General features: G+C 49.4%; 1 protein-coding gene across 4 annotated transcripts in view; it reads left to right on the top strand.

The window, feature by feature from the left end:
* Positions 1-22489, top strand: part of TUBD1 (tubulin delta 1) — a 297439-nt gene extending 274950 nt beyond the window's left edge. For all 4 annotated transcript variants that reach the window (XR_013608610.1, XM_078679828.1, XM_078679825.1 and 1 more), the window contains 2 exons: positions 11509-11692; positions 21995-22489. Coding sequence is in view for 3 of the 4 variants with exons in the window: in XM_078679828.1 (XP_078535954.1) it covers positions 11509-11692; positions 21995-22097 (287 nt within the window). In the remaining variant the exon portion in view is untranslated. The remainder of the gene's footprint in view (positions 1-11508; positions 11693-21994) is intronic.
* Positions 22490-24500: the final 2011 nt, after the last annotated feature.

Consider the following 24500-nt stretch of genomic DNA (forward strand, 5'->3'; position numbering starts at 1 on the left):
CCTCGTGTATCTGCGCCTGTGTGTACACTATCGGGCCTGCCAGCGATTGTACCGCTGTCACTGGTGTTACGCGGTTTTCGCGTTGTATCAGCCACACTAGCAACTTGCCGGGTTTATCGCCGGTGTGATGGGAGCGGGCTGAGTGGGCCCTGTAGTTGATGTTATGATACTCCTACATTTTATGATCATATTCTCTCTTGCAATACACTACACACAGCTTCTTCCACGCATCAAATTTCGGATAATAAATAGTCTCTGACATTGTATTAGTTCTTTTTGTAATATCAAAGGTTACTCTAAAGGGGTCAAAGACCCTTTTACTTACCTCCAATGCTTTGACAAATTGGGGTTGGGGTAATCAAGACAAAACAGCACCAAAACGTAAAAAGAATCAAAAACTGGAAAAACCCGAACTTAAAAAAAAGAATTTCTTTGCGCAGGAAAGAGAAAGAAGAAACGGTATGGTCAATTACCTTGTGGACGAGAGCAGCACTCCGTAGGGAGAGGAAAGTGCAGTGTTCGGGAAAACGAAACGCAGTTCAGGAGTTTGGGCGACCGCCGTAGAAGCAAAGACGTACTGTGCGAGAGCTTCCGGGAGACTAAAGTTTCAATTCCGGGGCGCAAGTGGCAGAGCCTCCTCGGATGCGGAGCGGGTATTAGATTCACACTCGCCCTCACACTCGCGCTACAACTACAGCGGAGTTAAATTAAACGACACAACCGGCACTAAACAATCTCGTTGGAGGAATAGCAGACGCGGCAGGAAGCAAGACAAAGGTTGTGGAGCTCAATGTGGAGCCCCTTGTGGAGCCCTATACGATAACGCTGAGCTGTTCACAGGTGTCAGGAGACGGCACAAGGACTATGAAGCAGATACGGAAATAAGCAGCGAGGAAAGCAACGGTCTCATAGATGCCTGTAAAGGTAAGCGCACTAAAAACAGTCAAATAGTGCAAATAGTGCAGAGGGAATTAGAACTGCAGCAACACATGAGTGAACTACAGAAAGTGACAGAGGAGGATGGGGAAAGTTATTTTGAGGTGGAGAAAATTCCCAGACAGGAAAAGGCAGTAGAAAGAGAAAACTTGCGAAGTGAGCCGGGAGGGAGACCAGTGGAATTACAGGGCAAGCAGGTCGTATCAAGTTACAGTCTACGAAACAGAAACTTTCTGAGACAAGAACAATACCCAAAGGGTATCTCTCCCTGGGAAATTAAAAAAAAAAAGAACTAAAAAACCAGTCAACCAAGATATAAAAAAAAATAGCTCTGAGAAAGGACCAGCTACCGCCAGGGGGAAAGTGGATCTACTCCAGAAAGGTAAAATCAAGATAACCCCGTCTTTAAAAACTTACTTTAAAGTTGAGACACAGCAGAGTTCACAGAAGGAAGAGTTACCATTCTTCTTATAATTGACAGAGGGCATAGAGGTGCACATGGAAAAATTGGTTGAGCCTGGCCCCCCGGCAACTCCAAGTGGAGGCTTCCTGGGGGGAGGGTCCAGACCAGCCCCGCTCCTGGGTCCACAGCAAAATGCACAACTAGTTATGTTTAACAGCATGGAATAGGATGCATATCACTGGCCCTCCTTACAGTTTCACTGCCCCTAGGTTCCCCTAGGGCCAAACTTTATCCAGGCCCATTTATTGGTCCTATTTATAGGGGCCTCTGGTCACTGCATCATGGAAGCCCCCAATCCACATATCTCAGTGGTCTTCTCCCTTCCAGCTGCACCAGACCAAACCTTGGGGACCCCTCAGGAGTCTGCCCTGGTGCAGAGAGTTGGGCGCCTCATATGAGGTCCTCACCCTTAGGAAGGACGCTACAGTCAAAGATGCTGGATCGTAGCAGGCCTGGGGCACTTTGGCCCACATGCAAGCTTTGGCCAACCAGACCCACCCAGCCTCTCTTCTTTCTTTACGGCGGGTGCCCTGGCTTCAGAGGGCACCATATCGAGCCTGCCCCTCCAAATAGTCCCTGCACGTGATCTGGAGGTGGTGAGGAGTTTGGGAAGGGAATGACTCTGCCTGCCATCTTACTTAGATAACAGACCTACTCAGGGATTCTCTGGTCTCCCCTGGCGGGCGCGCCTCTCCTTGGCTATGCCATGTCCACTGTGCTGCTGCCTCTTTTAAATCGAGCCAGTGCACAGCTGCAGCCTCCCCCACAATCCCACTACACCTCGAGTCTTATTTTATTGCCTAGCGGACCTCCCCAGCTCATGGATTCTCGCACATGGCATCTTGGGAACTGGAGGATAAGATATCTTGGAGGGTCGACGGGGAGGCGCAGGGAGCAACCTGCGCCATCTTTTGAGTAGCACTGTGGTGATCTCTTTGAGTAGGTATTGTGGTGATACTTAGGTGTGCCAAAGGGGGGCGTGGCTTGGACGCAGATGTAGGCGGCAGCGGATCCCGGAGCTCCTCCGCAGCTGCCCCACTCCCGCACATATCCTGACATTCATGCCGGTTCCCAGCCCTCGAATGAATTCCCCACAGTATCGTGCCCTACCTGGCAGAGGAGAAGAACGGTTTCGGGGCCCCCTCGAGCCCTGAAGACATATTTTGCCGAGCGCAGCGCAGCCCGACCCTCTCATCCACAAAATGGCGGCCGGAGACCGAAAGAGGAGCGCCTGACTGAGGATCCCCCTGGACGCAGGGACGTAGTCTGTGGACCGGTGCCACGAGCGGTAGGAGCAGGACAGTTGCCCACATACAGCAGCGGAGTGTGGGGGCTGGCAATATTAGCAGGCGAGCCCTGGCGAGAGACTAGGAAGTGGAGTGTCTGACCCTAAGATGGCGGCGCCCGTGAAATACCTCGAGGCATAGCGCGTCTGAGACTAGGAGATAGCGCGATTGTGTGAAGGGGAGATTGCTCTGTGGATCTGCGGCGGCAGGGGTGCACAGCCTGCTGAGGAGGGAGGAAGGAGGTCGCTGATGCTGGCAGATCGCTGCTGACAGTAAGCTTGCCAAAGGGCCCTGCTTGGGGCACGCAAAAGAGAACACAGGAACTAGCCCACTGTGAACCCACACAGATGCCCCCTGAAGTTGAGGAAGGGAGAGGCGATTAATGGTGCTGGGAGTAGGAGGATACCTGCCTGGCTGGGGAGTCTTGGGTTCCTGAACGACTAAGCCTACCTTTCGGCACGGGGCCCCCCGTCCGGGCTCCCTGAGGGACAGGGGTTGGGCACAAGTGCGCAACGAAAAGGTGCGGAGCACGGATCCCACGGTTCGCCAGTCACAGGGAGCTTACTATCGGGGGGAGGCTGCGACGCTGCAGGGGTTGACCACTGCTCGAGACCCTCTGACAGGGAGGTACTATAACATTGTTCGTGGACACAAGGGCCCAGCGACGTGACGAGTGGGGAGGTGTTGAAGGCCTGGACATTCACTGAGCCACCTACAATGGGCAGGGTGTCCAGAAAGAAAGGGTTTGAAGCCTTGCGACTGGATGACCCAGGCCACGCCATGGAGGATGAGGAATTGGCGTCGGGGAGTAGAGATTCCACGCAGCTGCGGGACCCTTCCTTGGGCGACATCATGCAGGCCATCATGGCCTCCATGGAGACCTTGGAGAAACGGATTGACTCCATTGGATCTGACCTTTCCCTCCTGAAAGATGACCACCGGAAACTCAAGGAACGTGTGGCGTCTCATGAGCAGAACATAAAAGACATTCCGGACACGGTTGATATCCTGCGAACGCAGCTCAATGAGGTGGTGCAGAGAGTCCGAGTGCTGGAGGTGCGAGCAGAGGATAGCGAAGGACGCTCTAGACGTAATAATCTCCGCATAGTGGGAATTCCGGAACAGGAGGAAAGGTCAGACGCTGTGCAATTCCTGGAGACATGGTTAAGAGCAGAGGTGGAGCCTGAGGGTCTCTCCTTCTTCGCGCTGGAGCAGGCGCATAGGGTTCCGGCGCGGCCTCCAAAACCAGGGGCCCAGCCGCTCCCGATGGTGGTGAAACTCTTGCACGACCGGGACTGAGACTTCATCCTCCAGAAAGCCAGGGAGGTGCAGAATTTAAGAATTGGCAACAGCAAAATAATGATTTTCCCGGATTACACCAGGGACGTGCAGCGCCAAAGAGCATCCTTTATGGCGGTGAAGAGGAAATTGAGGGCTTTGCATCTTCCTTACGCAATGCTATTCCCGGCTCGACTGCGGATCACTGCTGATGGGAAAACGCACTTCTTCCTTACGCCTCAAGCAACCTGGGATTGGCTGGAAGCTCAGGGGAGACGGGTGAGCGTACACCAGTTGCGACCCCACCGCGACACCGTTCCCCTACCACAATGCCAAGGCAACGCCCAAATTCCCCCGCAGATTGGCGACAAGAACGCGACAAGGCGGTAAAGGCGGTGGCGGCCATCAGCCAGGGAGCTCTTAGCCCAACCAGAAACAGGTCGGAGAATGCAGGTAGTGGAGAACAGAGCCCCAGCTCCAGCAGCGCCCATGGGCTTTCGAAAACGGACTTGCCAGGAGTCACTCCACAAACAGCGGATGAAGTGTTTGGCTGACTGAACAGTTGCGTGTACGAACTGGCTTTGTGAGGTATTGGGGTGGACTGCTGGGCCTTGGGATTTGATGCCTGGTGGGAGGCTGGGATGTCCGAGAGCGCAGTGGAAAGGATGGGGGGGTACCGGAGTAGGGAAATGTTCACAATTGAGTGGGGTGGGAACTGGGGTGACCTCGGGGATCCTTGGATCGGAGTTCCAGGCAGCCTGAACTGATTGGACTTTCTATGTGCCTTTCTTTTGTTTGGATGGGGATGCCACGTTGGATGCCTGTCCTGGGGAGGGGGAGTTGGGGAGGTTTGAATTGTTTTATTTGTGAGGTTGGGGTCAGGGGGCCTGGGCATGTCGGGGGGCTTGCTGAGATGGAACTTGAGCTAAAGCAATTTCAGCAATGGGACCCGCATTAGGTTACGCATGTCTCACATGGAATGTAAGGGGGATGCATACTATGCATTGGCGACACAAGATACACTCCTTCTTGACACGCAGAGGGGTACAAATTGCCTTTCTCCAGGAGACCCACCTCACTGCAAAGGAAGGTATGGTGCTCCAACGCCTCTGGAGGGGTCAAGTTTACTACACTACTTACTCTGCATACGCGAGAGGGGTCTTAATTTGGATAAGAGCTGGGGTCCCCTTCCTGTGCACCTCACAATTGATAGACCCAGAGGGCAGATACGTGGTGCTCCAGGGGAAGCTGGATAGACGAGATTTAACTCTGGGATGTATATATGCACCTAATGTAGACCAATCGGTCTTCTACTCATTACTGTCACACAAATTAGCATCAGTCTTAGTAGGGCCTTTACTATTTGGGGGTGATTTTAATTGTGTCACAGACATTGATTTAGACCGCTCACACCCACCCTTACCGAATGCACCGGCGGGAAAACTAGCGGTGGCGCGCTCTACCTGGCAGAAGACTTGGGACTGGTCGACACATGGAGGGTTCAACACTCTTTAGATAGGGACTACTCCTTTTTTTCCGCCCTCCACGAATTGCATGTTCGCCTGAAAGCATTTTTATGTTCTCCTGAGGTACATGGGGAAATTAGCTATAGCGAATATCTCACTCGCACTATTTCTGACCATAACCCACTGATAGCCCAGTTGAAGTGGTCACGGCCGCGCCCCAGAAACCCTACCTGGAGACTGCGCCCCGAAGCACTTGAGGACCAAGTATTCCGAGCCACTATAGCCAAGACCATCGAAGACTATTTTCAGTTTAATGCAGGGTCTGCGGGATTGGTGATCACTGAATGGGATGCCTATAAAACAGTGGTGCGCGGGAGTTGTATCTTAGCGGCATCCGGAAAACGTTACTGCAAGACATCAAACGGGATGATGAGCGATTGCGTGCCCTGGAAATAGAGCGCCCCAAACGGCCAGAAAAGCAGGAGGAATTATTGGCAGCTAGGGAAGCAGTAGCGGCAACTGTGGAGCGCCTACGGTGCTTTGACTACAAAGCTTATCTCACAAGAGCGCACGCGGAGCGGGCCAGGTCAGGAGCCCTTCTGGCCTGGTTGGCTAATCCGGCTCGGCGCGGTTCTGTTATACTTGAATTACGGGACCAAGCAGGAGTGGCCCGCTTTGAGCAGCAGGGGATAAATGAGCTGTTTTTCGATTACTATACAGAGCTTTACCGTAGTAGGGTGCTTCCATCAGAGGAAGAATTACAGAACTTTACAAGGGGTTTGGATTTGCCAGAGTTGGGGGATGAGGATGCGAAACAACTGGGAAGGAACATCGAAGTGAGGGAAGTGCGAGTAGCAATTAAAAGTATGGCATGGAACAAAACGCCGGGTTCTGGCGGTTTTCCGGTGGAATTTGATATTTGATATTTATTAAAATTTGTATAGCGCGGCTATCGCTCCGGAAGGAGCATCTTGGCGCTGAGCACACAGAGAACCAGCGTTAGAGAGCAGGATCAGATAGCTGCGAGGACCGATGAGTCAGATTGAGCGAAGATCCAGGTCTTCAGGAGTTTCCTAAAGAGGCTTTCTGAAGGGGCATGCCTAAGGTAGGAGGGAAGACAATTCCATGCCTTGGCAGCCAAAAAAGCAAAAGTTTTCCCACCTTTAGTTTTCAGTTTAATTTTGGGTACAGAAATTAAATTGGCTCCTGAAGACCTCAGACAACGCGTTGGAATATAGCGCGGAAAGCGCTTGATCAGGTAAGATGGGCCGGTGTGCCTGGTGGATTTGAACACAGTGACAAGGAGCTTAAAAAGAATTCTCTTATGGAGGGGCAGCCAGTGGAGAGTGTTAAGAGCTGCAGAGGCCGAGGACCTGCGGGGGAGCTTTAGAACTAGCCTGGCCGCTGCATGTTGCACACTTTGCAATTTCTTAAGGGAAGATTTCTTTATGCCTGCTAGGAGGCCATTGCAATAATCCAGCCGGGAGAGAATGAGGGCCACCGCGACTGATTTCCTGGCTGAGATGGGCAGAAAGTCAAAACATTTCTTTAGCTGCCTAATCAGGCTGAAGCAGCGCCCAGCAATAATGCGTACGTGCTCGTCGAAGCTAAGGGACGAGTCAAATTGGACTCCAAGATTGCGGGCTGAGGTGACCGCACACGGGGGTGCTTCGGAGTTCTGAGGCCACCAGTCTTTAGGGGAAAAGAGGATGTCTTTGCCTAGGGGTATTATTTCAGTTTTGGCACTGTTACATTTAAGATGGTTGAGGTTAAGCCAGGAAAAAACTTGGGAGAGGCAATTTTGAAATCCGAGAGCAGCGTCAGGGTGTCTTTTGTCAATGGTGACGACGAGCTGAGTGTCGTCAGCATAGGAAGTCACGAGGATCCCATGGGATTCAATCAGCGTAAGAAGGGGAGCCATGTATATATTGAAGAGGAGAGGGCTCAGTATTGATCCCTGGGGCACACCTGAGGTGATGGGTCTTTCGCCTGAAAGAAAGGGGCCTAAGGAGACAGTTTGCGATCGGTTGGAAAGGAATTCTATCTCACTTATATTGATCTTCTGGCACCTCGTCTGATGTGGCTCTATAACGAGGCCAAACGGTTGGGTAGGTTGCCGGAATCCACCAGGGAGGCAATCATTATCCCGCTGTTGAAGCCGGGCAAGCTGCCTCGGGATAGAACGGCGTATCGCCCGTTATCCATGTTAAATCTGGATTACAAAATTCTGAGCAAAATCTTAGCGACTCGGCTGCTACCCCACATGTCCGCGCTGATCCATGCTGATCAATCTGGATTCATCTCTGCCCGCAACACAGCGCTTAATATACGACGGCTCCTGCATGTTTTAGAAGCAGATACTTACGAGGTAGATACCGCAGCGGTGTTTGCTGTGGACATCGAAAAAGCTTTCGATAGTTTAGAATGGGGGTACCTCTTCCATGTCATGAGTCGGATGGGGCTGGGGCCGGAATCTGTGAGATGGACGGCTTTATTGTACAAAGATGCCACAGCCAGGGTGAGGACGGGAAGGGTGATCTCCGAGGCGTGTAGGGCGGGACGGGTCACACGGCAGGGTTGTTCCCTTTCCCCGCTGTTGTTCGCTATAGCGGTGGAGCCTCTTGCGGCGCATGCTCGTTTGAGACACGCATATCAGGGTTTGGACTTGTATGGGCAGATCCACCATATCGCACTTTATGCTGACAACCTATTAATTCTTGGCAGATACGGGGGAAGCCCTGCGGGGAGCAAAAGCGCTGCTGAGAGCTGAGTGTGGTAGCAGGGTTGAAAGTCAATTGGACAAAGTCATGCCTATTTCCGACACGTGGAGGTAGAAGATGCCCGCAGTCTACAGAGGGGGTGACCTGGGAGGAGAGACGTCTTCCCTATTTGGGTACAGTGATTTACCACGAAAGAGGAGATATCCTGGACGGAAATGTGGGGAGGGCGATTAGGGGTGCCAAAGCTAATTTTGAGTTTTGGAGCACGCTCCCTTTGTCTGTGGCGGGGCGTGTGGCACTTCTCAAAATGGTGACCCTACCGCGCCTGCTCTACTTCTTTGGGACTCTCCCGATCTGGATTCCGGCCGATCAGCTCCTTTTTGTGGGGTTCCGGCAGGCGCAGGGTGGCGCTCGGGACCCTCATGAGACCCTGAGCAGAGGGGGGACTAGCGGTCCCAGATTTTGAGACGTACTACCTAGCTGCCCAACTTCAATGGCTTACACAATGGGTGGCGAGGGCCACTAGGGAAGAGGGAGAAATGGGAGAACTGTTGGGCCCACTGATGGTGCTGTCTCGTATTGTGCTGCGACTCCCGCTTGGAGATATGCAACTCACTTAGGAGTTTGCCACAGCGCGTAAATGTTGGCACAGATACCTACGACGAGGGGGTATAGCAATCCCTTATGAGCCTGATATCCCATTAAAACTGTGCAGGGCACTACCGCACGGAGGAAACTGGCGGAGACTAGAGGACTGGGAACAACAGGGCTTAGTGACTATGGGAGACTTGTACGAGGACGGCAATCTGCTGCCATTTGATGTCCTCAGGGACCGCTTTGAACTGCCCGTGGGGGGACTTCCTGGTTCATGCCGCGCTCACGACAGCGATTCGTAAACACTGGAAATCGGGCCTGACAGAACCGCCTACCTCTATGGGCTGCCAATACGTTGTGGTTGCTGCGGGCAAAATCAAGGCGGTCTCATGTTTGTAAATGTAAATGTATTGCAACTTATATAGCGCACGTATCACCCGAAGGTATCAAGGCGCTTGCTTAGGGAACCCGTCCTGGTATTCCCCTGTGAGATACCCCGGCAGGGTATCCACAAGGTGAAAGCCAGGCATCCCGCCGCGAGGGGCCGTAGTGGAGATTAAGCAAGCTATTGCCCAGAGTCGCAGAGTGTGACCCCGTGAGTCGAGTAGGCACCGGAGCGAGAATTGTCGAGTCCGTGGAATTTTGAGCCCGAGACCCGCCGAGGCGGGGAATCGAACCCTGGTCCACGGCCGATCTCAGCTTCCGGGTCTGCCGCCTCTAACCACTGAGCCACGCTTCTCCACTTGTATAGGCGCATGACCCGCGAAGCTCTATCACCAATGGTAACATTGAAGGCGAAATGAGAGGCGGACATAGGAATGGAGATACCAGATCCGGCATGGGATAGGATAGTGGAGAGAGCCTGGAAGAGCATGCGTAATGCGAGGTTCCAGCTGGTGCATTTTCACATCCTACATAGGGGATACCCGACACCAGCCCGTTTACATAAATTCTTTCCAACCCAGTCTGCGGCCTGTCCAAGATGTGCGCAGGGGGACGCCGACTTTAAACACATGATGTGGGCATGTCCGGCGCTAGATTCTTATTGGCAAGGGGTATCAGCACTGTTGAGGGAGGTTACTGAGAGGGACATACAACCCACTATGGCGCACTGTATCCTCCACTGGTTTCCCCACACCTCAAAAAACAAAATCACTAGTAAATTTATTGATCTGGGATTCCTCTTAGCTAAGCGAACCATAACCTCTCAGTGGAAGGCGAACAAAGGCCCCACTATAGATAAATGGAAACAGGAATTTAGTAAGTGGGCCCGTTGCGAGGGGGAGGTCAGACTGCAAATGGCTACAAATGGCGCATAGAACAGGAATTGAACTGGCAATAGAGAGGGCAAGGGCTTGGGAGAGATTGGATATGGAACTCACACTACCCGAAGACGGGGATGGAGGGCCCCCTGCACATAGCCCTGGGATGCACACGACATAGAAGGCCAAGATGGAAGTATGTTGTCTAGCACTAATTGATTACACGTAGATACCCCATACTGGGCATGGAGACACCTCTTACCACATAATATCCACGGACCCAATAGCGAGACAGGAGTACGGCAGTCATCCCTTTCGCAACCCGATGGGGGCTGCATCACGACACGTCTAGGGGGGGAGGGGGAAGGGAATGTTGAAGGGAGGAGGGGGGCGAGGGGGGAAGGCGGGGAGAGAATATAGTTGGAACAGTTAATGGGTGTTGGAAGGGGGGAGGACTTCCGGGGGGTTTTAGTTCAAACCACTGTCATTGATTGCATTGCCATTTTTACTGGCCCAGAGTATGAGAGATGTATATGCGAATCTCACTGATGCCCAAGGTCATAAAATGTGTAATGGGCTGGGGGTAGGATGATGCACATGCTTATGCTATAGTTTAAGTGACCTGTAATTCTGTGCTCTCAGTGCAATAAAAATTATATTACAAAAAAAAAAAGCCAAATATTGTGCCAAATCTGTACGTCTTGGATTTAGCTGGTTCAGTCAACATTCTTTGTAGTTTATACATGCTGAAAACGTTTAGCGCTTCGAGTATTAACTATCTATAAATATCTTTGATGTAAACAAAAGGACTACAGTCCAAATGATCACTTTGGTAACTATAGAAAGAAGTAGACTGTTGGGGACCATATTATCCTCATAACTATTATGCAACTGACTGTTTGATAATATTGCTGTGATGATTTTTAATGGCAAGAGCACTTATAATGTATGATTGTACCTTGTTGGATTTACTGTGCTGGAGATGCAACCTGTAAAACCTGATAAATAAAGTTAAAAAAAAAAAACTATAGAAAGAAGTAACCTGCGTAAAAGGCTAAGATAAATGCTTTTTACTGTGCTGTCTAGGTTAACCAGCGACCACTCAGACATATTCCTACCAAGGTTGCATTTAGAATAGTCATAGTGGTAAAAACAGGCACAAAGCTGCTTGTGTGGCTATTTTTTAAATGTTATCCAGTGAGATGTGAGAGCAAACAGTGCAGACTTTTTGAAATTTTGCACTACATTTTAGCACCAGCTAAAAGCACATACAAGAATCATCAGAATTTGGGGCAGAATGAATAGGAGTAAAAACCACTTGTGCCAGTTATTCTTCTGTTATTGTCAGAAACTGTAAGTGGGGCACAAAAATATGGTAGGAGCTGAGCACAATTGGAAATACCCAATTTAGCACGAACACCAGAAATCAATTTAGTTGTTGACTACCAATGTATTTTTATAAAGCCTTTGTATTTAATGTTTGTATTTGTTTTCCAAACACAGAAGGATTTAAAGATCCGGCGTTGTACACTCCTTGGTTAACACCTGATGATGCCTTTAGCGTTTGGAAAACCCCACGAGCTTTCAACAAATATGAGAGATCAGCTACATTGGTTAGTAACAGCCAGTTCTTGTTGAAGCCTTTGGACACCATTGTGGGAAAAGCATGGAAGATGTTTGCTTCAAAGTAAGTTAAAAGATTACTCCTTCATGAACATTAATAGAACAAGTGCTAGAAAAGCCAATAGGTCTAACCTTTAGATCTCACTGGCTTTGCCAATGGTTTTTAGTGATGCTGTACACAATGAGTACTCACAAACATTTCTCAGTGGCCAAAAAGTACGGTCTGTGGTGCTTCAGAAAGCTGCATTGATGCCAACAGTGCAGGGGCAGTTGAATGTAAGGTGGGTGTAGATGAAGCCATGCATGTACGTGGTGTGGACTTAAACTATTTTGAGGATTTTATTTCATATTGCATTCTAAATTATGCCCCATGTCTTTAGAAGAGACAGGTTTGACAATACTGTGCTAAGTTGTTTCTGAGTTGCTGTCCCACAACCACACTCTGGGGCAAGCAAGCCTTCTCTGCTTGCTGCCACTACCTTTAGTGTGAAATAGAGTTTTAGACCTCACAATTCCCTTATTCCTTCAGTGACCTATCTATAAACATGAGGAATGCTTTCAAACAGGATCAGTTAAGCTTGCAAGTGTTCTAAGGTCTTGCTTCATCCATACTTGCACTATAAATGTTGCTGGTAAAAGGAACGTGTTGGTTGGTTCTTTTAATTGTTGTTTGTAATGTCCATACACACACTTTCTGTATTGCTCCGGATCCTTTCCGAAGATCTCTGGCCATGGGCCTGTCGGTGCCAGAGGGGGCCCCGGAGTTCGGGGGCCCCCTGCACCACTGGGGCATTTGTTAAGACTATCTATCCTAAATTAAGGAATCTCCGGCTTGAAGGCTTTATCAGATGAATAAGTTACTTACCTTCGGTAACACTCTGACCCTATCTAGCTCCAAGTTCCTTACCAAACCTCCCATTCTCCCTGCTCTATGAACCGGTTAATGTGTAAGGGACACCCTTTCCAGGACCTTATTCTTTTCCACACCAGTGGTCAGTTCTCATCGTGGCCCTGCTCTCCTGACATGAAAAGTTGCGAAAGTAGCTGACGTAAGTTCACCAATGTGGCACCTATTTAGGCACCGCACATGTCATTTCCAGAACGAGAACACCCATTGCAGAGCTGAATGATGCCACCAACCAGTGCGTAGGGGTACTGTTTTAAAATCTTCTGGATCGAGTCTGACACCTGGGGATATTCTAAGGTAAGGAATCAGCGACTAGATAGTCTCTACCAGATAAGGTGTTACCAAAGATAAGTAACTTGTTCAACAACACTCAAACCCAACCCATGAGTAGCACCAGCACCTATCTCCTTACAAAGATTACAACTGTCCCTTAGGGCAGCATAAAGATCCAACCTGTGATCACTAATCCAATGGGGATTACCCAAATTAACTGAAGAGAACTATAATTAGTCCTATGGGCAATGTCCGATTTCTTCTCTTGAGCAGAATTTGAAGGGATTATATAAGTGCCGCTGGACTGTGATACATGAGCAATAATGAAGCCTTTCCCAGTTACAGCAAGAGAAACCATGTCAGACTTAGGTTTGGCCCCTTCGATATTATGGAGATTAAACACAAATAGAAACATACCTATCATTCTGAACACTGTAAACTCTGCCTTTACAAGCTGGAAAGTGCTGCTGCAAAAAACTGCCAAGATCGAGTCACTTTTTTACTCCTATCCCAGGTGCTTTAGCGATCAAAGTTTTTATCTGAAAGAAACAGGTTAGTATTAGATTCCTTACCTTAGAATATCCCCAGGCGTCACTCTGGACTCCCCCCGACGCTCGCGCGATGCGGCCGGGGGTTCGGGTGACACCGCCCACGCGGCTTGCTCCATACCCGCCGGTCCCTGGGCAGAACGCGCCGCCGGAGATCGATGCCTTCCTCATGGCCATGAGGTCGCTCACTCCTCAGTCGGGTTCCGCGGCGCCTTCGGGCTCCGCGGCCCCGACTGGGAGCCCAAGCGGGCCGGGTGCTTTGGCCCAGGCGCTGTGGGTGACTTTGGTCCCGGCGCCGCACGGCCCCACTGGATCCGGATCCGGGTCGCCGCTGGTCGACATTACAACCCCGCCGGCGTCGAACCCTAGGGTGTCGCCCCCGGCACCGTCCCCGCACGGCAGGGACGGTCCGGATCGAAGAGGAATTCTTCGAGGATCTGGGTCCATCCTTTACCCTGGAATATCAGGTGATGGACGACGAGGGAGACTGGGATGGGCCTGAGGACCCTCTGGCACGTGAGTGCCAGTCATTTCAGGACTGGACACAGGAACTAGGGGAAGCCAGTTGCCTGGATACCTCCCCAGACACTGGTTTTGTCTCCCCTCCTACCGTGGCTACGGAGGAGGGGGCTACTTATAGTGTGGTGCTGACGAGGGCTGCTCTTGAGCTCCCCGTCGCAGCGGTGAGGTCTAACATCCTCACAGAGGTCCTTAAACCGCAGGTAAGCTCCCCAGAGGCTCTACTGCCGTTTAATGAGGCTCTCACAGACATCCTGTTGGGCACTTGGTCCAGGCCTGCTACAGGTCTCCCTGTAGATAGGAACGTCGCTAGGCGCCACCGCCCTGCTCCGGGCGACCCTAGTTTCTTGTCCACCCACCCCACCCCCGAGAGCCCAATCCGCATTCCCGACTGCACCTCCAGATCGGGAATCCAAGAGGTATGAGCAATTCGGCAAGAAGATGTTCTCCTCCCTCAGTTTGGGGTTGCGGTCGGTCAACACCGCGTGCCTCTTGGGCTGTTACACCCACTCCCTGTGGGATACGGTTGCGGCCGTGCTGCCTGAGTGCCCAGGTTAAGCTTGCTCATGCCCTCGCGGAGGGGCGAGACGCAGCGCGGTATTCCATACGATGTGGGCTGGATACCACGGACTCGCTGGGGAGAGCGATTTCCACGTCTACGGCGGTTCGCCGCCACGCCTAGCTGAGGTCCGCCAACTAATCGGCCGATGTCCAGAACACCCTTATGGACATGCCGTTCGATGGGCAGATAGTGCGCTGGAACGCTTTAAGGATTCCAGGGCTACGGCCAAGTTCTTGGGCCTGTCGGCCCCGCGCCAGCAATCTTCTGCCCAGCGCTCCTTTGGTGGCCACGGAAGGAGCGCCTCCACACGTCCTGCCAGCCACAGGCCGCAGACTACCATTCAGCGGGCGTGGTTACCGTTGCGGCGGTAACAGGGGGCAACGGTGCGGCCAGTCCACATCTACCCCAGCAGCATCCGCCTCAAAGACTTCCTAGTCCGAGCTTTCAGGCCCATTTGACGCCAGTGGGGGGCAGGGTTCGCCATCACCTCCTCCACTGGCGCTCCATCACACCGGACAGGTGGGTGCTGCAAATCGTCCGAAGGGGCTACTCTTTCCCCTTTGAGGCGACCCCTCCAGCCATGCCACCGCAGTACCACCGCGTGTCAGGGGATCACTTGCAACTTCTGCAAGAGGAAGTTACGGCCCTCTTGGCCATCGAGCGTGTTCCTGGGCCAGAAGTAGGGTGTGGTTGTTACTCCCAATACTTTCTGGTTCCCAAGAAGGGCAAAGGGGGCCTACGCCCTATCTTGGACCTGCGGAACGTCACCGGCTTCCTCCGGAAGGAGAAGTTCAAGATGCTGACTTTGGCTCAGGTCTTAGCCGCCCTAGACCCGGGAGACTGGATGGTAGTGTTGGACGCCTATTTCCACATCCCCGTCCTGCCGGCCCACCGGCGCTACCTGCGGTTCACGGTAGGCCACAAGCACTTTCAGTTTACCGTGGTCCCCTTCGGCCTTACCAGCGCCCCACGGGTGTTCACGAAAGTGATGGCGGTGGTCGCAGCTCATCTGCGCAGGTTAGGGGTGTCAGTCTTCCCCAACCTCGACAACTGGTTGTTGAAGGCGGGCTCGTCCCAGACAGTCGTCAGCCACCTCCAGACTACGGCCGACCTCCTGCACCTGCAGGGGTTCTCCATCAATGTGCCGAAGTCGCACCTGTGTCCCTCTCAGAAGCTCCTCTTCATCTAGACTCGGTGCAGTTTCGGGTTTATCCTCCCGAACAGCGGGTCCGGGATATTCAGGCTCTGATTCCGATCTTTCAGCCGTTATCCCGAGTCTCGGTCAGGTTGACGCTGTGGCTCCTGGGGCTGATGGCCTCCTGCATCCTTCTGGTGCATCACGCCAGGTGGCGGATGCGGGCTCTGCAGTGGGACCTGAAGATTGAGTGGGCCCAGCATCGGGGCAACTTGTCCGACCATGTCTTGATCTCGGAGGGCACTGCAAGACAGTTTCAGTGGTGGCTCACGGGCTGCGATTGGGACAGCGGCAGATCCCTCTCCCTACCCCAACCGGAGCCCGTAGTTGTGACGGACGCGTCCCTCCAGGGCTGGGGGGGGGGCCACAAGGGAGAGGTGGAGATCAGAGGCCTCTGGTCTCTGGCGGAGTCCCGGCTCCATATCAACCTTCTGGAACTACGGGCGATCCGGCTTGCACTGAAGGCATTCCTCCCCTCTGTCCAGGGGAGTGTAGTGCAGGTGTTCACGGACAACACCACCGCCATGTGGTACTCCAACAAACAGGGCGGGGTGGAGTCGTGGACCCTATGCCAGGAGGCTCTGCGCCTCTGGCAGTGGCTGGAACAGCAGGGCGTTACCCTGGTAGTTCAACACCTGGCAGGTTCCCTGAACGCCAGGGCGGATGAACTCAGCCGTCGGTGCATGATGGATCATGAATGGCGTCTGAACTCGGACGTGGCGCATGGTCTCTTTCAGCAGTGGGGAGAGCCTTGGTTAGATCTATTCGCCACAGAAGAGAACGCACAATGTCATCAGTACTGCGTGTTGGAATTTCCAAGACTGCACTCGCTCTGAGACGCTTTTCGTCGCGAGTGCAGCTGCGGTCTGCTGTACGCCTTTCCGCCTATACCACTTCTGCCCAGAGTGCTGAAGAAGATCAGGCGCGACCGGGCCCAAGTCATCCTTGTGGCTCCGGACTGGGCTCGAAGATGATGGTATCCCTAGCTACTCAGCATGTCAGTCGATCCCCCGATTTGTCTGCCTCTTCAGGAGGACCTTCTGTCGCAGCAGCAGGGGACGGTCCTCCACCCGAACCTTTCCAGCCTCCACCTCCATGCGTGGAGATTGAGCGGTAACAGTTGAGGCCATTTGACTTGCCTCCTGAAGTCTGTGATTTTTATTCTGGTAGCCAGGCGTCCCTCCACAAAATCGGTATACACCTGCAGGTGGAACAAATTTGTTGCATGGTGCACAGCAAAGGCTGTGGATCCACTTGCTCTCCCTCTTTCTCTTGCCCAGCAGGGCTCTGCTCTGGGCACTATCAAGCGCTACCTCTCTGCCATTTACGCCTTCTTAAGGCTCCCTGATCAGCCCTCTTTGTTCAATTCCCCAGTTGTAAATAGGTTCTTGAAGGGCATCACTCAGATGTTCCCCCCTGTTCCTATCGTGATGCCTCAGTGGGACTTGAACCTTGTTCTAACTTATCTGATGTGCTCTCCCTTCGAACCACTTCATAACTGTCCTCTTCGTCTTCTTACCCTTAAGACTGCATTCCTGGTTGCCATCACCTCTGCTAGGAGAGTTGGTGAGCTCCAGGCCCTTTCTTCACAACCTCCTTTCCTTTCTGTCCATCCGGACAAAGTTGTGTTGTGGACGCGACCCTCTTTCCTGCCCAAGGTAGTCACAGCCTTCCACATCGGGCAGTCCATCACCTTGCCCACCTTCTTTCTGCCTCCGCATCCCTCGAAAGAGGAAGAGAGGCTCCACCGTCTGGACCCAAAACGTACACTCTCATACTATCTGGATCGCACACGCCAGTTCCGGGTGGATGACCAACTCTTTGTTGGTTACGTGGGTGCTAAGAAGGGACGGGCGGTGCACAAACGGACCATTTCCCGATGGGTCGTCTTGTGCATCAAGGTTTGTTATTCACTGGCTAAAAAGGAGCCTCCTGTGGGGCTAGCTGCCCATACCACTTGGGCCACAGCGGCTACTACTGCCCTGGGTCGGGGAGTCCCTTTGCAGGACATCTGTCAGGCAGCTACGTGGGCCTCGCTGCACACGTTACTGCCTGGACAGTCAAGTCCGTAGAGAAGGCTTTTTCGGCCGTTCCGTTCTCCAGGACTTTCTGCTGTGATTATTGGTTCGTAGACCCACCACCGGGGTTGGTATTGCTGGGGTACTATTCTAAAGTAAGGAATCTAATACTGACCTGTTTCTTTCAGATGCACAAGTTACTTTCCTTTGGTAACGATATATCTTTAAGAAACAGTAGTTAGTATTAGATTCCTTACCGCCCCACCCATCCTCCCCGTTCTGCGAACGGTTATCTAGGGTTAAGGTCATCCCCTTTCAGGGCCCTAGTTTCATGGCACCAGTGTTGGTTTTTATCATGGCTCTGCGTTTCTGGGGCAGAAAAGCTGTGTATAAGAACTGACGTCAGCGCGCGAGGGCGGCGTTTAAGTACTTCGGCGACATCATCCCGGCGCCGACGACGGATGTGGAGCCGCAGACGACACCTACCGACGTGCAGGGGTACTGATATGCAAAAATTTCCGGGTTTCCAGACTGACGCCTGGGGATATTCTAAGGTAAGGAATCTAATACTAACTACTGTTTCTTACAGATATATCGTTACCGAAGGGAAGTAACTTGTGCTTTAATCCCCCAGACATGCAGCTAGGAAGCTGTTTTGTAAAGTACATCAACGTTTTAGCTCAAATAAATGTCTCTTCTGTAGCCACATCTAACACAGAGAGTCCTTTTTAATAATATTGCGGGTTGAACTAGAATCGACACTACAATAGCAGAATTGGCTGATTAAGTGTTTAAAATATGCTCCAATAGTTAGGCTTTTGAAGCCAGCAATGGGTTTCTTGTGTCACTGTGAGCTAGCTGGTATACAGACAAACATACCTAGTGGGGGTGTCTGGAATCAGTTGGACACCAATCCCACAGTTTGTTGTCTAAACGTGCCGATCCTATATAGGGTTATGGGAACTACACAACAGTTCTTGGTGTATGAGAATTTATAGAACTCCTGGATAGTGTCCGTGATTGCCTTGTCATTGGATTCTAGTTCCCCTGTGGGAGATACTACCTGCTGCACTCTTCTGTGTTTACTATTGCTTTCATTTGGAAGGCTAATAGTCTCCCCATTTTGTTACAGAAAGGACAGAACTTTTGCCTAGTTCACAGAAGAGCGTACTCCACCTTGTTTAAATCTAAGATTTAAACAAATTGCAGTACGCTCTACTATTAGCCTCCCAACTGAAAGCATACAATTCTCAACATTATTAGACACCCTTAAGTTGGTCCTCACCTGGGAGCATAGTGCTATAATTCTGGCGCCAATATTTGGTGGAAACTGTGCTTTTATGCTCCACCTCCAATGCACTCAGCTGGGCCTGTAGTTCTGTCCTAGTGCTAACCTCCTCTTATAGCTGGTGGCCTCAGAGGACCAACTTAAGGGTGTCCCAAAGTGTCGAGAATTGTGTGCCTGGGTATCCTTTTCTGAAATGGTATCTTCTATAGCCTTTCTAATGATTACCTGGACAACTGGGTCATAGAGCAAGAAGTCGTTTCCAGAAGCTGTCTGGAAGCAGATAAGGGGGATTGGTTAGTGTGATAGGGGTATGATCTGACATTGCCATGTGACCCATGGTGATGGTGTGCAGGAATGGTAAGAGATTAGGCCCTATAAGAAAATTATCTAATACGAGACTAAGCCATAGGCGAAACGCGTCTTTTTCATGTTTGCGTCCATTAATTTATGGAAATAAACCCATTTTGGTTGCAGTAAACCCTGTGAGTGCCTTTTCCTGTACAATGGATGGAGGGAAATGGAGCGTAATGTGTACGCGGCTGCATCGCCGCGTTGGAGGCACCCGTCTTTGAAGCGGATATATATATATATATATCCACACACAAGTTTGGCGTGCTTAAGCCGCTTGGGCGACGGGGTTCGCCAACCCCCTCCAATTATACACACTTCAGGCCTGAAATCCTTTACAGGAAAAACCAGAGTCGAAGCCCAATTGTCACGGTGCAGCATCAGTGTTTAATCAGCCGAGAAAACAATACGCCCGACGCGTTTCGAGATCAGCCGATCTCGTGACCAAGAGATCGGCTGATCTCGAAACGCGTCGGGCGTATTGTAATATAATTATATAAGATAATATATATATATATATATATATCCAACAAAGGAAATGCGCTTCGTCTGTCACATTATCCAGGCCACACCAGCATTACTTACAAGTATTCTTTATTTTAAAAAGAGATTGGGCATGACGCGTTTCGAGTCAGGGACTCTTTATCAAATGCCAAATTGCTGCAAAGTCAGTGGGTTCGTTTGGATTTAAGTAACGTGACTCTTAAACATCAAAGAAGGACTCAGTCCATTGCTCCCAGGTTAAAGGGACAGTTCATCCTGAATATATTGTTCGTTTTATTCTTTCCGTGGTGTTATTTCCCTTTTTCATGCACAGTTAAGTACCCGTTTTTTTCTTTTAGCTTACAGTAACCTCCAAATGGCAACACAACTCCAGGTTTACTGTGCACAGGCTTGCGGGTGATTTACAGTTCGATCAAAACGGGACTCAATTTCCCACAATGCTACTTGACTGTCCTGCAAATTCTTTACTGGGTTTTGATGTAGATGACGGTAAAACAACTTTTCTTCATCATTAACTGAGTGCAAATCATGCTTTTTAATGGACACTTCCGTACCTCAGTCACGATGTGCAGAAAATAGTTCCACTACCACTGGAAGCCCAATTGTCACGGTGCAGCATCAGTGTTTAATCAGCCGAGAAAACAATACGCCCGGGCGGGAGGGGGGCGAGAGCTTTGCCAGGGCCGCTTTTCAGCCGATTTTGTTACAGGGCCGATTTTGCAGCTATGCTGCAAAAACGGCTCTGCAACAAAAACGGCCCCCAGGGCCCAAAACCGGCCCCCACCCTTGCAGCCGACCGGGGGATTGCCCGGTGCCCACAACGGCCAGTCCAGGCGGAAGCCTCCGCCTTGCTCCAATATATATATCAATCTCATTCTTTTTTGCCCATTCTGGACCTGTGGGACCCATGTGAGGTGGTGGGCTTGCCATCAGAGGATACCGGCTGGAGATTCATTTATAAAGTTGGGTAGGCGTACTCTTAGGAACAGCAAGAAGTAATCACAGTGTTGCAGGAAGCTGTTTATTCACACAACCAATTTCGGCTGACCAGCAGCCTTGGTCACATGTGACCAATATATGATGTGTATATGTTCAGGCAAGGCAGTTTTTAGGGTTTAGGGTGGGTAAAGGTTTTGGGTGGCAAGGACATTTTATGGTGGGTATGGGTTTTTGGGTGGCATGGGGAGGGTCGTGAGTGAGGCATCGCGCTTGCGGGTAAGACACATGCAGTATTCCTATACGCGGATGACTTACTCCTATATATATAAGACATTGCGACTGACTTCACACCACTTCAGGACACCCTGGCGGAGTATACCATAATTCCAGGTCGATGTGTTAATTGGGCAAAATAAGCCATATATCCACTCCCAGGGAGCATGCTTCCCATGTATGAATGTCTGGTAACTGTTAAGGAGAAATGGAAAAAATCAAACAAATATTTCAATCTGTTCATTTTCTCACTTCTCTGTGGTTGATTGGGTTTACATTTCCCTCTCAGCAATGCAAGCATAGGAGCCTAGACAGTTGTGCCTAACACAGTATCTGCTGTTTGAATAAACACTAGAAGCGTCATGAGCGAATGGACCAGTGTTTCCCTTGTGCTTCAATAGTATTAAGACATCTTTCAGCTGGAGGAACAGGGTCCATAAAGAAAGCTTGTAAGGAAACAGTTGTATTAGATGAAAATTCGAGATAACACTACGAAGAAAAAAAGATTAGTTGTTGAGGAAACTTAATTGCAGAACAAAGCCGTTTATGGTTCCTCCATTGAAAAATCATGAATATCACCTGCCCTTCTGACTGATGCCATATCCACTGAAAAGTCTCATTTCCAGGGCAAATATTGGAGATTGGCTTTGTGCATAAGCTCAAAAGGACTGTTATTAAAATTGGAGGAAAAAGGTCATCTACTAACATCTCTACATTCCAATTGTGCAACGCTAAAGCTTATCTCACAGGAGGCACTAGAATCCATTACAAGAGCAGAACTAGAACAAAGAACTTGACATCCCTGAGGCCAGACCTAGACCCAGTCTATGAGTAGAATTATATACCATATCATTAAATAGCATCACAAGAGACCATATAAGTTACTACAGTGTTATCGTTTTCACAGTTTTCCTTCTATTTGCAAACTCTGGTAACCTCATGCTACTACCGTCAAATTTTCTTTCATGAGAATTTTTTTTTCCTCTTTTCAGAGCCTATGTTCACCATTATACAAAGTTCGGCAATGACGAGGAAGCCTTCCTGGACAGCTTCACCGCTCTGGAACAGGTGATTGCCAGTTACGCCAGCCTCTGACATTCCTCCTTGACCTCTGTGAGGGAATACGTTCTTCCAAGGAAGCAAAACTTGCATGAGCAGGCTGTCTAAAAATCAACAGCAGCAAGTGCACTGTAATACCAGCATCGGTTCTGTGCTATGATTCATTTAAATGCATAAGACGTGGGATTTATTTGGACAGGAAAAACGGATATGTGTTGCACTTACACAATGTTAAGTAACAGGCATACCTTTGAAGCAAGTTCACGCAATTAAAAGGAGGAGCAATTACATGTTATCAAGAAGTAAAGCAAAACTCTACGCACCATATTTAACTGTACTTATTTCATCAGTGTGAATTCATAGAAGCATTTCTCTTATTGTGAACTATTTATAAAATGATTTAAAAAATTAAGTATTGTTCTAACTTATATTTTTGATATTCACTTATTGCATGCCGGCATAGTTTGGATCTAAAGGTGTTTCTGTTACAGTCTTTTAGCAGTGCATGTGATTGCCCATGGTTCCTAAAGACTAGGATACAGTGTTTTGAGAAATCCTAAATTTCAGACCAAATTCAGCACGAGTCACAAATGGAGGATTTCTGTGATATCCCACACAGCAAATTACAGTTAACTAATGATCATCACCTTTATTTCTGTTAGAATTTTATATGTGATCTACACTCTACACTTACAAGATATTCTAATCCTTATGAGGGCATGCCCCGTCCCTACAAAATGTGTTTCTTGTTTGTAAAAGTTCGACAAAGTATGCATTTTGAATTTTTCAGACCTGCAAACTTCTGAAAAGTTTTCACTGTGTGTGGTGGGATGCGGTTGGCGTTGGAGGGTCCTAGGCTTACTGTCGATCATAACCTGAGGCACTTTAATTCACCCAAACAAAGCTTTTGAGGATTCCACTGATGTCCTGTTGAGACTTCGCACCCTAGAATGGACAATGGCTGTACAAAGCCTCCATATAATTAACTGGAAACCTGCTTTCTGCAGGGGGCTTCAAGTTATTGTGTACACAATGTATGATATTTGCTCCTCACCAGGTGACCCTGTGCAGAGAGCCAGTCTCGTGTGACACGCAGTGGTACTATGTGAGTTGGAAGGTCTTATTTTCACTTTTACACATCATTTTGTAATAGTACCATCTATATATTCTCTCTTTTAGGTGTCCCTCTTTCAAATTATATATTTTTGTTTATTCATGTATACATTTCAAGTATAATTACACATTTATTAATGCTATTTGTTGAAACGTGATGACTGAGTCTGCTTGAATATATTTGTTCTGTATAGTTTTGAATTTTCTTTCCCAGTGATTGTTTTAAAATAATGAACAAGGCTTCAAAGAAATTGATATCTCGACTCCTCACTTATTGTCTTTAAACAGTGAGCAACGCTTAATTGAATGAAAATAAGTGAAAGGTTAGACAGGCTTTACTATAATTATTTATCTTGAAACATTTCTACAACGTTCAGACAGATTATATAACCTTGAGCAGAGCATTATTAGATGGAGTAGAATTTCCGTACCAAGGATTCAAGACTAAGTGTGATAAGTAGACATATTCACCTGTTCTTGCTAAAGGCTACAGGAAAGGCACATCCAGCCTTTACTCTGCATATCTGCCAGCTTATAGACAAGGACAGCAGTGGCTGTTTCTTTGCTGAACATTGGTTCAGTTTTTCCGGAAAGTATATGGGTGTAAACCATCCATGAAACTCAAATTAGGCCTCTTTTCGGGCAATATTTAGCTTGGTTAGCCGAGAGATAGGTGGGATTACGGATATCGATGTAAAGAAGCTTTATACTACATCATAATGTTACAATATTTTCTATTATTATGCCTCTTGACAGATATCATTGACACCATTTTTTTTAAAATAAAAGTTACAATTATTGTTGTGTGCAGTATGAAAGGATTTTGATTTTAATCTTGAAAAGATATTCATGGTTTCATAGTGTACTTGAGTGTGTCTATTAATGATGAAAGAGGGCTTGGGTCCACTAACTGTCCCCGAGAAATCTCACAAACTGATTGTTACCTAGAATATGCCTCACTTAAATAATACTTAGTGAGTTGCGGGGTGGCTGCAGCCCACTGGGGTTCCTCTCTCAGGTTGGCATACTGACTAAATCTCTAGTTCCAGAGTGTCTAGAAAACCCATTTCCTAGCTATGGAAAGAAAGCCAAACTATCTTTAGCGCCCAACAAGGGTTATGATCCTTTAGTAATCTTGGATGACACACTTGAGATTTTACCAGCTAATAATATTAGCAGAGACTTCTGTTGTAATTCACCAAAATGGGGTCGCCCACTGCTAGTACACCAGCGGGATCACCCCTAAGGACCTATTTCAATTCCAATAAATGCTCATTTTGTGCTTTAGGTTGTCAAGCACTCGATGTATAAAAGGTTATTCCCCAA

This window comes from Lissotriton helveticus, chromosome 3_1, assembly GCF_964261635.1.
Source record: "Lissotriton helveticus chromosome 3_1, aLisHel1.1, whole genome shotgun sequence".
Lineage (NCBI taxonomy): Eukaryota > Metazoa > Chordata > Amphibia > Caudata > Salamandridae > Lissotriton > Lissotriton helveticus.